Here is a 13,156-nt window from a genome sequence, read left to right as displayed (position 1 = left end):
CCCGTCTCTACTAAAAATGGAAAGAAATTAATTGGCCAACTAAAAATATATAGAAAAAATCAGCCGGGCATGGCGGTGCATGCCTGCAGTCCCAGCTACTCGGGAGGCTGAGGCAGGAGGATCGCTTGAGCCCAGGAGTTGGAGGTTGCTGTGAGCGAGGCTGACGCCATGGCACTCACTCTAGCCCGAGCGACAGAGTGAGACTCTGGCTCAAGAAAAAAAAAAAAAGAAAGAAAGAAAGAAAGAAACCAGGTTATAGATACCTGTAACTCTGTTTAGTTATATTAAGCTATTTATTTTTAAAGATCAAAGATAAAATTGATCTCATCTTTGTGTCTACCATAACTCTCCCCATTTCACATTTTTACATAAATAAATCTCTACAGTTTGACCTTCACTTAGCAGTTCTGTGTCTGAGTCTCAACCCCCATCCCTCTTCTCCTGCCCCTCGGGGACCGCAGGTATGTGGCTGGCTCCATCTAATCCCCCAGTCTCCAGTCCTGGTCGTGGGGAGTTCTAACACCCTCTGCTGCCCACGAGAACAAGCCACCTGCTTCCTCACCAGTGAGATTCACAGATAAAATAATTTTAGGTTTGCAGTTTGCTTGAAAATAGTAGCGTGAAGAGACGGCAGGGCGTGCTGAAGGGGTATGGATCGGGCGCAGATTAATCGGCGCTAAACCTGCGCTATGGGTTCATGGCACTGCTCTGTTTTTGGATACGCATAAAATTTTATATAATAAAAAGATTTTTTCAATGCTCTAAAGTTCTTTTGTCCAGCTCTATATCTCTCCAATTCCATGTTCAATAAATGTTGTGTTCAACTGTTGCAACTATATATGCCCTTGTGATACCCTTTGTCATTTTATTATTTTTTGTTCCTATTTCATAGGAGTATTCTATCTTTCTTTCTTTCCTTCCTTCCTTCCTTTCTTTCTTTCTTTCTTTCTTTCTTTCTTTCTTTCTTTCTTTCTTTCTTTCTCTCTTCTTTCTTCCTTTCTTTCTTTCTTTCTTTCTCTCTCTCTCTCTCTCTCTCTCTTTCTTTCTTCCTTTCTCTCTCTTTCTTTCTTCCCTCCCTCCCTTCCTCCTTTCCTTCCTTCTTTCTTTCTCTTTCTTTCTCTTTCTTTCTTTCTTTCTTTCTCTCTCTCTCTCTTTCTTTCTTCCCTCCCTCCCTTCCTCCTTTCCTTCCTTTTTTCTTTCTTTCTTTCTTTCTTTCTTTCTTTCTTTCTTTCTCTCTTCTTTCTTCCTTTCTTTCTTTCTTTCTTTCTTTCTTTCTCTCTCTCTCTCTCTTTCTTTCTTTCTTTCTCTCTCTTTCTTTCTTCCCTCCCTCCCTTCCTCCTTTCCTTCTTTCTTTCTTTCTCTTTCTTTCTTTCTTTCTTTCTCTCTCTCTCTCTTTCTTTCTTCCCTCCCTCCCTTCCTCCTTTCCTCCCTTTTTCTTTCTTTCTTTCTTTCTTTCTTTCTTTCTTTCTTTCTTTCTCTCTCTCTCTCTCTCTCTCTCTCTCTCTCTCTCTCTCTCTCTCTCTCTCTCTTTCTTTCTTTCTTTCTTTCTTTCTTTCTTTCTTTCTTTCTTGACAAAGTCTCACTCTGTTGCCCTGGCTACAGTGCCGTGGCGTCAGCCTTTCTCACAGCAACCTCCAACTCCTGGGCTCAAGCGATCCTCCTGCCTCAGCCTCCCGAGTAGCTGGGACTACAGGCATGTGCCACCATGCCCGGCTAATTTTTTCTATATATTTTTAGTTGGCCAATTAATATCTTTCTATTTATAGTAGAGACGGGGGTCTCGCTCTTGCTTAGGCTGGTCTCGAACTCCTGACCTCAAGCAATCTGCCCACCTCAGCCTCCCAGAGTGCTAGGATTATTTATGTTTTATTTTTTTGAGACAGAGTCTTGCTCTGTCGCCCAGGCTAGAGTGAGTGCCGTGGCATCAGCCTCGCTCACAGCAACCTCCAACCCCTGGGCTCAAAGGATCCTCCTGCCTCAGCCTCCCGAGTAGCTGGGACTACAGGCATGTGCCACCGTGCCCGGCTAATCATAGTGTATGTATATGTATAATTAATATGTATATGTATAATTATATATAATATTAGTTGGGCAATTAATTTCTTTCTATTTATAGTAGAGACGGGGTCTCGCCCTTGCTCAGGCAGGTCTCGAACTCCTGACCTCGAGCGATCCTCCCTGCTCGGCCTCCCAGAGTGCTGGGATGACAGGCGTGAGCCACCGCGCCCGGCCGAGTATGCTCTATTTCTTTGACGACACTACCACTTTTCTTATACAATGCCTTAACTTCGATGCAACTGGATTTCCTCTCTTGCATCAAGCTGATAACCAGCAAAATACTGAACTCATAAAGGAGAGATTCAAACGTGATTTAAGAGGTGAGCGAAAGACACAAAATGAGATTTAACTTGAAACATAGCCTAAGACATTTAGAGATTAACGACGGCACGCATCACTTAGAAATGACCACAAACGTTACGTTAAAACTTCTCTGGACACACCTGCTAGCTTCATCAATGTTTCCTACTTCGATAGAAATTTTGTTCTAGACGTTTTTTTTGACTGGTGAGAGCATTTTGCAAATAAATCATGTGGTAGTTTACCATGTCGCGTGGGGTAAAAAAAAAAAAAAAACCCAAAAATCCATAAGCACACTCATGAGCTGATTTCTCCGAAGGGTGCAGAATGTAAAATCAGGGTGTTGCTGGTGTATGTACAAACTCTGCACGCAAAATATTTAGCCCGGCAGCATCTGCGGCTGCCACAGCCAGATTCGGATCAGAACGGCTGGTTCCTTCCCCTGAATTTTAATAGCGTGCACTCTCGGCCCAGGGATGGCCGGCATTGCAAAGCGGTGACGAATGACAACATAGATCCTCCAAGGGCGACAGAGAGCCAAGTGTTTTTCAGGGGTGGCAGTAGGCCGCCTTCCCCAGCTCTGTCAGCATACTCACTCTCGGTCTATGACGAGGCAGGCGACGTCATTCTCTTCAGCAATGATGTTAGCCGACCTCACATCATCACTGCAAAAAAAAAAAAAAGCAAAGTCCATTTTGACTGCAGCTGGAAATTCAACATCCACTATTACTAGGGAATCTACTACATTGTATCAATGCACAACCATCCGCCGGGCGCGGTGGCTCACGCCTGTCAAGCTAGCGCTCTGGGAGGCCGAGGCGGGAGGATCGCTCCAGGTCAGGGGTTTGAAACTGGCCTGAGCAAGAGGGAGACCTCGTCTCTATGAAAGAAAGAAAGAAAGAAAGAAAGAAAGAAAGAAAGAAAGAAAGAAAGAAAGAAAGAAAGAAAGAAAGAAAGAAAGAAAGAAAGAAAGAAAGAAAGAAAGAAAGAAAGAAAGAAAGAAAGAAAGAAATTGGACAACTAAAAATACATAGAAAAAATGAGCTGGGAAAAGAAAGAAAGAAAGAAAGAAAGAAAGAAAGAAAGAAAGAAAGAAAGAAAGAAAGAAAGAAAGAAAGAAAGAAAGAAAGAAAGAAAGAAAGAAAAAGAGAGAGAGAGAGAGAGAGAGGGAGGGAGGGAGGGAGGGAGAGAGAGAGAGAGAGAGAAAGAAAGAAAGAAAGAAAGAAAGAAAGAAAGAAAGAAAGAAAGAAAGAAAGAAAGAAAGAAAGAAAAAGAAAGAGAGAGAGAGAGAGAGAGGGAGGGAGGGAGGGAGAGAGAGAGAGAGAAAGAAAGAAAGAAAGAAAGAAAGAAAGAAAGAAAGAAAGAAAGAAAGAAAGAAATTGGACAACTAAAAAAAATATAGGAAAAATTAGCCGGCGTGGTGGCGCATGTCTTTAGTCCCAGCTACTCGGGAGGAGGCTGAGGAAGGAGGATCGCTTGAGCCCAGGAGTTGGAGGTTGCTGTGAGCGAGGCTGACGCCACGGCACTCACTCTAGCCCGGCTAGAGTGTCTCTCACTCAACAGAGTGAGACTCTGTCTCAAAAACAAAAAACAAACACACACATACACCATCACTTGAACCCTCCAAAGACTATGCTCTTTTCCTTTAAACATCAGATTTTATACTCAAACCCTTTGCAAAAAAAAAAAAAAAATTAAAAAGGCTCTGAAATGTGTCCCAAGAAAGGTTGTGCACGCAAACAACGCAAAGGAGAAGATAATTGCACGGAAATATAGAGGAATCAGTGACTGCCGCTGCGTGTGGAATTTCATTCTGAGCTTTGCGACAGCCAAAAATTAAAATAACTCGTCCCTGAGCAAAGGAGAATTAAAGATTAACGAGGAGGCAATCCATGATTAAAATGCCAGCCGTGGAATGTCATTTTGGTTTTAATATTTCATTCTAATTGGATTTCTTTTTAAGAACAACAACAACAACAACAAAAAAAAAAGATAAAGCAAAAAGAGGCAGTGATAAGATTGATGAAAACAAATCTTGCTGCCTAGCAAATAATCAAACTAAAATGCCCAGCTGGAAGTGAAGGTAAATGACAATTGTTCATGGCCATTCTCTTGGAGAAAAAGAGTTATATAGAACTTTCTTATAGCATTGAGTTCCTTGATCATATCTTTTTTTTTTTTTTTTTGAGACAGAGTCTCACTCTGTCACCCAGGCTAGAGTGAGTGCCGTGGCGTCAGCCTCGCTCACAGCAACCTCCAACTCCTGGGCTCAAGCGATACTCCTGCCTCAGCCTCCCGAGTAGCTGGAACTTCAGGCATGCGCCACCGTGCCCGGCTCATTTTTTCCATATATTTTTAGTTGGCCAATCCATTTCTTTCTATTTTTTAGTAGAGACAGAGGTCTTGCTCTTGCTCAGGCTGGTCTCGAACTCCTGAGCTCAAACGATCCTCCCACCTCCGCCTCCCAGAGTGCTGGGATGACAGGCGTGAGCCACCGCGCCCGGCCTGATCATATCTTGAGTTTACACTTTTTTACATGTGAACTTCCTAACCTAACTTTGGAGAATTTCCTCTCTTTGACCTACTTTCTACATTTAGCAGATAAAAGATTTTGAAAAAAATCAAAACAAAACCAAAAACAAAAAACAAGGAGGCAACACTGAAATGAACTCATCCCAGAAGTATAGTGGGAAAACAGTTAAGTCATTAATATAGGATAAACCAATCACAAAATCCAAAGAAAGCATTTTCAGTGCCGTATCACTCAAATAAATACCAAAATACTTTCATTGCATGTAAAATATATATTCCCATTAACCCTTTGCACTCGCTTGCTTTTTTCTCGATTCCTTTATTCTACTCGGGATTTAATTTTTTAAATACCCCACATTTCACAAAGCGTGGCGATAGAATAAAAAAACTGGAGTTTCTTTTCATACAAACTTATTTATTTGGATTTTTATATATATATATTTCAAATCATTGATACAAAGAGTAATTTTAGGCCGGGCGCGATGGCTCACGCCCATCATCCTAGCACTCTGGGAGGCCGAGGCGGGCGGATCTCTCAAGGTCAGGAGTTCGAAACCAGCCTGAGCAAGAGTGAGACCCCGTCTCTACTATAAATAGAAAGAAATTAATTGGCCAACTGATATATATACAAAAAATTAGCCGGGCATGGTGGCGCATGCCTGTAGTCCCAGCTACTCGGGAGGAGGCTGAGGCAGGAGGATCGCTTGAGCCCAGGAGTCGGAGGTTGCTGTGAGCGAGGCTGACGCCACGGCACTCACTCTAGCCTGGGCAACAGAGTGAGACTCTGTCTCAAAAAAAAAAAAAAAAAAAAAGAGTAATTTTAATCTCTATAATTTTTGCTAAAACCGTGTCGAGTCACACCGGGCATCCGAGTGCAAAGGGTTAAAATATCTGAGATCAGAGCATCTCTTACAATGAATTGATGACGAGTCAGAGTGCAAATAGCAGCATTGTCTTTCTTTCTTAGGGGTTCATAATGTAGGGGTGCCTCTGATCTTTGGCATCTTGGATAGAATGAAGTATTGCATGTGACCTAATGTTGGTAAATACACTTAGCAACGGATGAAGCGTCAAGTAAGTTATTTCTTGAGAGCTCTTTACTTATATCAGTTTCCTGCCCCTGTTAGTTATAAACCAAAAGACACTCAGAGAGGTGCACTCACATGGCACCCAGCGCTGTGAGACACGTTTAAGGTGACCCAGGAGCGCACTGTCCCCTGGAATAGCAAACACTGGGAATGCTCTTGGCAAACTTCATCGAAAATGGCCTTACACAAAATTCCTGCAGCTTCCCTGACTGTCGGAACAGGGAAAACCTTGGCGGCCTGTCTCTGCCGTCCCCCAAAAAAGTCCTCTAGCCTCTTTGCGGACACCCAGAGACATTTCTGACATGACTCCCAGGCCCTCCCAAGCTTCCAGGGCCCTTGCTGGGAGATATTGGTGAAAACACTTCAGCTTCCTGGACTTTTGAGTCCGGGCCAGGAGAGTTTATACTCAGCGTGTCAAGTGTAAGAGGTAGCAGCAGAGAGAGAGACAGACAGGGACAACAGAAATAGAGCCAAAAAGATCTAGACATAAGCCGGGCGCGGTGGCTCACGCCTGTCATCCCAACACTCTGGGAGGCCGAGGAGGGAGGATCGCTCAAGGTCAGGAGTTCGAAACCAGCCTGAGCAAGAGCGAGACCCCCGTCTCTACTAAAAATAGAAAGAAATTAATTGGATGACTAAAAAATATATATATATATATATATAGAAAAAATCAGCTGGGCGTGGTGGCGCATGCCTGTAGTCCCAGCTACTGGGGAGGCTGAGGCAGGAGGATCGCTTGAGCCCAGGAGTTTGAGGTTGCTGTGAGCCACGGCACTCTAGCCCGGGCAACAAAGTGAGACTCTGTCTCAAAAAAAATAAAAAATAAAAAGATCTAGACATAGATACAGACATAAACAAGCAGAGACATAGATAGGATCTTGCATTGTGGGCCAACCATTTGATTTGTGAGTTCAGAGAAAGCAAAGGGGGACGGTATTCCTTGTAAATATCAGTGTCATGATTTGGACTGAGGCTATTTTCTGCAAATACTTTTACAAGTGTTAGATGTAGCAGGACTGGCAGGGAAAATATCCAGCCATGTAACTTGTTTCACATTTTTGTAACAATGAGATACTTCTTGGATACTTTCTGATACTTTCTGGACAGCCCTCATATGTAAACACACTTAAAGTAACTGTTTCTTTTCATAGTAAGTGCCGGGGATTTATTTTTGCACATAAAATTCTAGAAGGACTCCTCCTGGGACCGTTTAACGTCAAGTCATGGAAATAGAGAGAATATAAAAAACACTGAGTCGCAGTCAGTGGCCCTAAAAAGTGATAGTGTAAAAATGCACACACACAAAAAAATATAAAAATGTTGGTCTCCAACTTTCCTTCCCACTGATTTTTTGGCTTTTTGGCACTCAAATGCTTTCGGGGTTGGGCGTCTATATAAAATATCAATTCCCACGTTTCTCATGGGAAAACAGTGTAATTGGCTGGCTCAAACACGCAGCATAAATTATTTCAGGTCGAGTAAAACCAGATAAAATATTTCCCCTCAAGAGTTACTTTGACTCTATGCTCTATTTATAAAGTTTATTGAACTTTCAAGCTGTGGTTGTTTTACTTGAAAATATAAGAAAGATAATTTATAAATGAAAGAAAAAATACATTGAAGTCTTGGGTGATGATAGTGCCTTATTACCCTGCATGAACGTATTCATATTCCGTGATCAATAAACAAAAAAAAAGGATAATTTCTGTATTATTGGAACAAGTTTGTTGATGGGGAGAAAAAAAATCAGCTTGTTTTTAAACTCCGCTTTTAAATTGTTTACTTACTAGCTATAACTCATTAATTTTCCGTAGTTGAATTTTCCTTTAAAATAGGAGATTTGTGATTTTTTTAAATAATGAAATTTGTCTTCAAGTAATTTCTAAATACTCTGTACTCATGTAAACCTGACATAGAAATCAACAGAACTAGGGCTTGAAAGATAAAAGTTAAAAAGATAACTTAAGAACAGAAACACTGTTCCTTTTCTATAAGCATAAATCTGAAATAAAAGCATTTAGTCATCACACATAAATTTTAAATGATTTTTTCCAACTAATTCCAAGTAGTCATTTAAAAAACTTAACATTACTCCAAAAAAGTGTGTTGCCCTAAACTTTAACTTGATCTTTTATAAAGTTATTTATATTTAGGCAGATGTATTTCTTCAGACTGGAGGTTTTATGAGTTCCACGGAATGCAAAGTGTCCCTTGAGCCATTGGATTGGCCTTTAAAAATATTTCTTCCATAAATTAGATCAACAGTAAATAAACTCATACCTCAAAACACTGAAGGTTGAGGTACAATCTTTAAATATACAATGGTGAGCTGTTTCTAAAACTTGCAAATGAGCTGATAAAAATTCTTAAGAAAACACTACTTTTGACATGAGGATTCAAAAGCACCCAAAATAGGTAGTTAATATTTGATGATTTTTTTTAAAAAAAATGGTAAAAACTCTAAACATGGCAATATTGCAAACTTGTTCTTTGTTGTTGTTGTTTTTTTTAAGACAGAGTCTCACTCTGTTGCCCGGGCTAGAGTGAGTGCCATGGCGTCAGCCTCGCTCACAGCAACCTCAGACTCCTGGGCTCAAGCGATCCTCCTGCCTCAGCCTCCTCCCGAGTAGCTGGGACTACAGGCATGCGCCACCATGCCCGGCTCATTTTTTTTCTATATCTATTTTTTTTTTTTAGTTGGCCAATTAATTTCTTTCTATTTTTAGTAGAGACGGGGTCTCGCTCTTGCTCAGGCTGGTTTAGAACTCCCGACCTCGAGCGATCCTCCCGCCTCGGCCTCCCAGAGTGCCAGGATGACAGGCGTGAGCCACCGTGCCCGGCCAGCAAACTTGTTTATAAGAGAAAATTGCAATCAAATCTCGTTCTCATACTCTTTTTTTTTTTTTAAACTAAAAAATTCAAACGGAACACCAATTTTATGTTCACTAGCAAACTTAAGAGCGTCTGATTATTCCCGTACAAAATGAGTATATTCATTTCCTCGTGCATAACAATGAAATTTCTTTTTGGAGTCAGCTTAAAATGTTTGTTTAATTTCTGGATATTTACTGCCGTTAATCTGGTAGCTGAGTTTGACAACTCTGCATGAATGGTTTTACATGCAAAACAAACAAAGCATTTTATTTAAGTATGAATATATATATACATTCATGGCTTCACCTTATTAGAGCTTTTTCTCCAAAATATTCTCCTTTCTGCAGTGTTTTTATCACCTGCGGTTGATCGTGGCCCTCTGTACTCTGCGTGACTCTTACCTAAACAAGGTCAAACAATTAAGAAGAGAAAGAATAAAAAGGAGAATATCAACACATAGTCATTCAACCAACTCCTCGCCAGGGTAAGGGACCTACACAGCCCTTCTGATTTCAAGATTGTTCTTTTTTAAGCACCAAAGGAGGCGAGAAAAGCTTCCTTTTTCTTTGCTGCACCCCTTTTAATAAAAGGATTTGTCCTACAAAAGTTGGATTCAGTCAAGAGGCCACACTTAAGGACCTAGAAGGCCACAGGTGCCCTGCCGGGCGGAGCTATAAACACTTGATGAAAGAGGAAAAAAAGACAAGACTTTGCTTTAATTTTGCAATCGTTAGGACAATGCACTACACTTAGCTCATTTTGTTATAGGTGGGAAATCTTGCAGTTTAAAACATGATCAAGTTTAACTCCATCCACTGTAAGAGGAAAACTCCTCATTCAAACTCCACCTCCCAAAGTTAATTTTTTTTTTTTTTTTTTTTTTGAGACAGAGTCTCACTCTGTTGCCCGGGCTAGAGTGAGTGCCGTGGCGTCAGCCTCGCTCACAGCAACCTCAGACTCCTGGCCTCAAGCGATCCTCCTGCCTCGGCCTCCCGAGTAGCTGGGACTACAGGCCTGGGCCACCACGCCCGGCTAATATTTTTTTCTATATATGTTCAGTTGTTATATTCTATTTTATTTATATATATTCTAAACGTTCTATTTGTATATATTCTATTTGTAAACATTCTATTTATATATATTCTATATATATTCTAAACATTCTATTTATATATATTCTATATATATTCTAAACATTCTATTTATATATATTCTATTTATAAACATTCAATTTATATATATTCTATATATATTATATATTCTAAACATTCTATTTATATATATTCTAAACATATTTCTATATATGTTCAGGTCAATTAATTTGTTTCTATTTTTAGTAGCGATGGCGGGTCTCGCTCTTGCTCAGGCTGGTCTCGAACTCCTGACCTCGAGCGATCCTCCCGCCTTGGCCTCCCAGAGAGCTGGGATGACAGGCGTGAGCCACCGGGCCCGGCCTGTAATCTTGGATCTTGGAGCTGATTGAGAATCACACACTCACAGCTAGAAGTGTGAGAAAGAATCCAGCCATCTCATACACGGTTTAATCTCGCCCCTCCACCCCAAAAAGCCAAGTGGGCTAGGTAAGGCCACTAAGAAGGTACGTTATCTCTGCTGGAATCGACCTCCGGTCTCCTGTGGCCTCCACCCCAAGCCTAGTGCGTGAGACCCCACAGGTAGAAGCTCCTGTCACTGTTCAACGTAGACGACTACGCCCCAGTGCAAAGCATGGCTGAGTTTTTGGCAAACCCATTCCAAGTAACAATTTTCGGAGTTAGTAAGCTTTCCTCGATGTTTACCTTTCCTTTTGCCAGGATGAAAAAGGTACTTCCTGCCTCCCCCTCTCTGATGATGTAATCCCCTTTGTCATAGTATTCCTGTTCGGAGGAGAGAGAAAGAAAACGTTAGATCACTGGGAGACAGACCACTGAAAGCATGAAGGAAACAGATCTCTCTGTGTCTTCCCAACGGCTGTTCCACACCTGTTTCTTTTAATATTTTGCTCACTGTGTCTGTTAGCTTTTATGTATTGCAGTTATAAATATATATGTATTGTATTGCAGTTGTATATAAATATATACATATATATGTATATATATGTACATATATATACATATATATGTATTGTATTGTAAAATATATGTATTGCAGTTATAAATATATATGTATTGTATTGCAGTTGTATATAAATATATATGTATTGTATTGTAAAATATATGTATTGCAGTTATAAATGGTGGAAAAGCAAGGAGACTTTTGCTTCTTCTTCTTCTTTTTTTTTTTAATCTGCACTTATGTTTTTCTTGCACAGAGAAAAATTCGCCTGGGATAGTGAATTTCAGGCATAGAGACCAAAGATATGAAAAGAAATGAGAGCCAGGTAACAACCACACATAGACAGGTGGTGGGCTTTTACCTGCACAATCTGAATATAAACTCTTTTTTTTTTTTTTCCCCTTTGGGACAGAGTCTCTCGCCTTGTTGCCCGAGCTAGAGTGAGTGCCGTGGCATCAGCCTCGCTCACAGCAACCTCCAACTCCTGGGCTCCAGTGATCCTCCTGCTTCAGCCTCCTGAGTAGCTGGGACTACAGGCATGCGCCACCATGCCCGGCTAAGCTTTTCTATATATATTAGTTGGCCGATTAATTTTTTTTCTATTTATAGTAGATACGGGGGTCTCACTCTTGCTCAGGCTGGTCTCGAACCCCTGACCTTGAGCTGATCCTCCCGCCTCGGCCTCCCAGAGTGCTGGGATGACAGGCGTGAGCCACCGCGCCCGGCCTGAATACAAACTCTTTAGTGACGGGAAACAGTCTGAAAATCGAGTGTAGAGTTTAGAAAAAAAGAACAAATAATTATCATAAAAAAGTTTGAAAATATAAACAACCCCAATGGACATTAGGAATACTGGCCTCGATTTACTAATCCCTTGAAAAGCAATGACCAGGAAGATTCTACACAGAAAGTCACTCTGTCATATGTATTATTTCCAAATATTTGTCATCATAAAAGGTCGACATTAGAATTTTTTTTTACATGCAAATTCTACTATTTGATGGAGGCTTATCCTTCGGAAATCTCAAATTATCACTTGTTTCTTTTTATTTATCCACGTCCATATCTCTTGCATACGTTTGTGTGATTGGAGAATTCTTGGCTAGAGAAAAGCAATCTATTTTTCTGTCAGACAAAAAGGAACAATTCAGTACCTTGGAAAACAAAAGATGGATTAAACTGTCTGCCCCTACTTTGCTTTAATTCTACTTTCTCTCAAAGTCATATAGAACTAAAACGGATCTCTTAATTATTTACACACACAAAAATGGCTGGTTTAATTTTTATTTTTTTTTTTTAGAAAGGTATAATTAACCACGTAATAGCTCTCTCCTGTTTTTCTTTTAGACTCGAAAATCAATTCCCAATTAAACTACTTCTATCTGTTTGTTGTTTTTAAATCTCTCCCTGGTCATTCTACTCCTCAAACCTATTTACTTTTATGGAATAAATATTACTTCTAATACCGATAAACATACCTTTTATGTTTACAGCATTTTACGAGACATTTCAACCTCTCTGGGATGGAAGTGTTGTATCTTAGGGGGGTGGAAATGTTACTTTGAAGACAAATAGATCTAGATTCAAATAAATCCCAAACATATGCAAGAGATATGGACATGAATAAATAAAAAGAAACAAGTGATAATTTGAGATTTCCGAAGGATAAGCCTACATCAAATAATAGAATTTGCATGTAAAAAAATTCTAATGTCGACCTTTTATGATGACAAATATTTGGAAATGTTTCGCTGAATTTTCCTGTCATCAACCCATAAAATTAAAATAGTCACATTCACCTTCAAAGATTTAGGGAAGTGCATTAGTTTTCTATCACTGTTGTAACTAACGAACACAAGCTTGGTGGCTTGGAACAACAACCCCCTTTTATGGTCTCTCAGTTTCTGTGGGTCAGAAAGTCTAGAATCAAGGCCGGGCGCGGTGGCTCATGCCTGTCATCCCAGCACTCTGGGAGACCGAGGCGGGAGGATCGCTCGAGGTCAGGAGTTCGAGACCAGCCTGAGCAAGAGCGAGACCCCCCGTCTCTACTAAAAAATAGAAAGAAATTAATTGGCCAACTAATATAAACATAGAAAAAATTAGCCCGGCGTGGTGGCGCATGCCTGTAGTCCCAGCTACTCGGGGGGGGAGGCTGAGGCAGGAGGATGGCTTGAGCCCAGGAGTTGGAGGTTGCTGTGAGCTAAGCTGACACTACCGGGCAACAAAGCGAGACTCTGTCTCAAAAAAAAAAA

General features: G+C 40.7%; 1 protein-coding gene across 1 annotated transcript in view; it reads right to left on the bottom strand.

The window, feature by feature from the left end:
* Positions 1-13,156, bottom strand: part of PRKG2 (protein kinase cGMP-dependent 2) — an 80,434-nt gene that overhangs the window by 36,305 nt on the left and 30,973 nt on the right. The window contains exons 6-8 of the mRNA XM_075998676.1: positions 10,649-10,726; positions 9,159-9,253; positions 2,955-3,023 (exon numbers count right to left, since the gene is read on the bottom strand). Coding sequence (XP_075854791.1) covers positions 2,955-3,023; positions 9,159-9,253; positions 10,649-10,726 — 242 coding nt within the window. The remainder of the gene's footprint in view (positions 1-2,954; positions 3,024-9,158; positions 9,254-10,648; positions 10,727-13,156) is intronic.

The sequence above is a fragment of the Microcebus murinus genome, chromosome 29 (assembly GCF_040939455.1).
Source record: "Microcebus murinus isolate Inina chromosome 29, M.murinus_Inina_mat1.0, whole genome shotgun sequence".
NCBI classification, from domain to species: domain Eukaryota; kingdom Metazoa; phylum Chordata; class Mammalia; order Primates; family Cheirogaleidae; genus Microcebus; species Microcebus murinus.
This window is presented reverse-complemented; position numbering and strand designations above follow the sequence as displayed.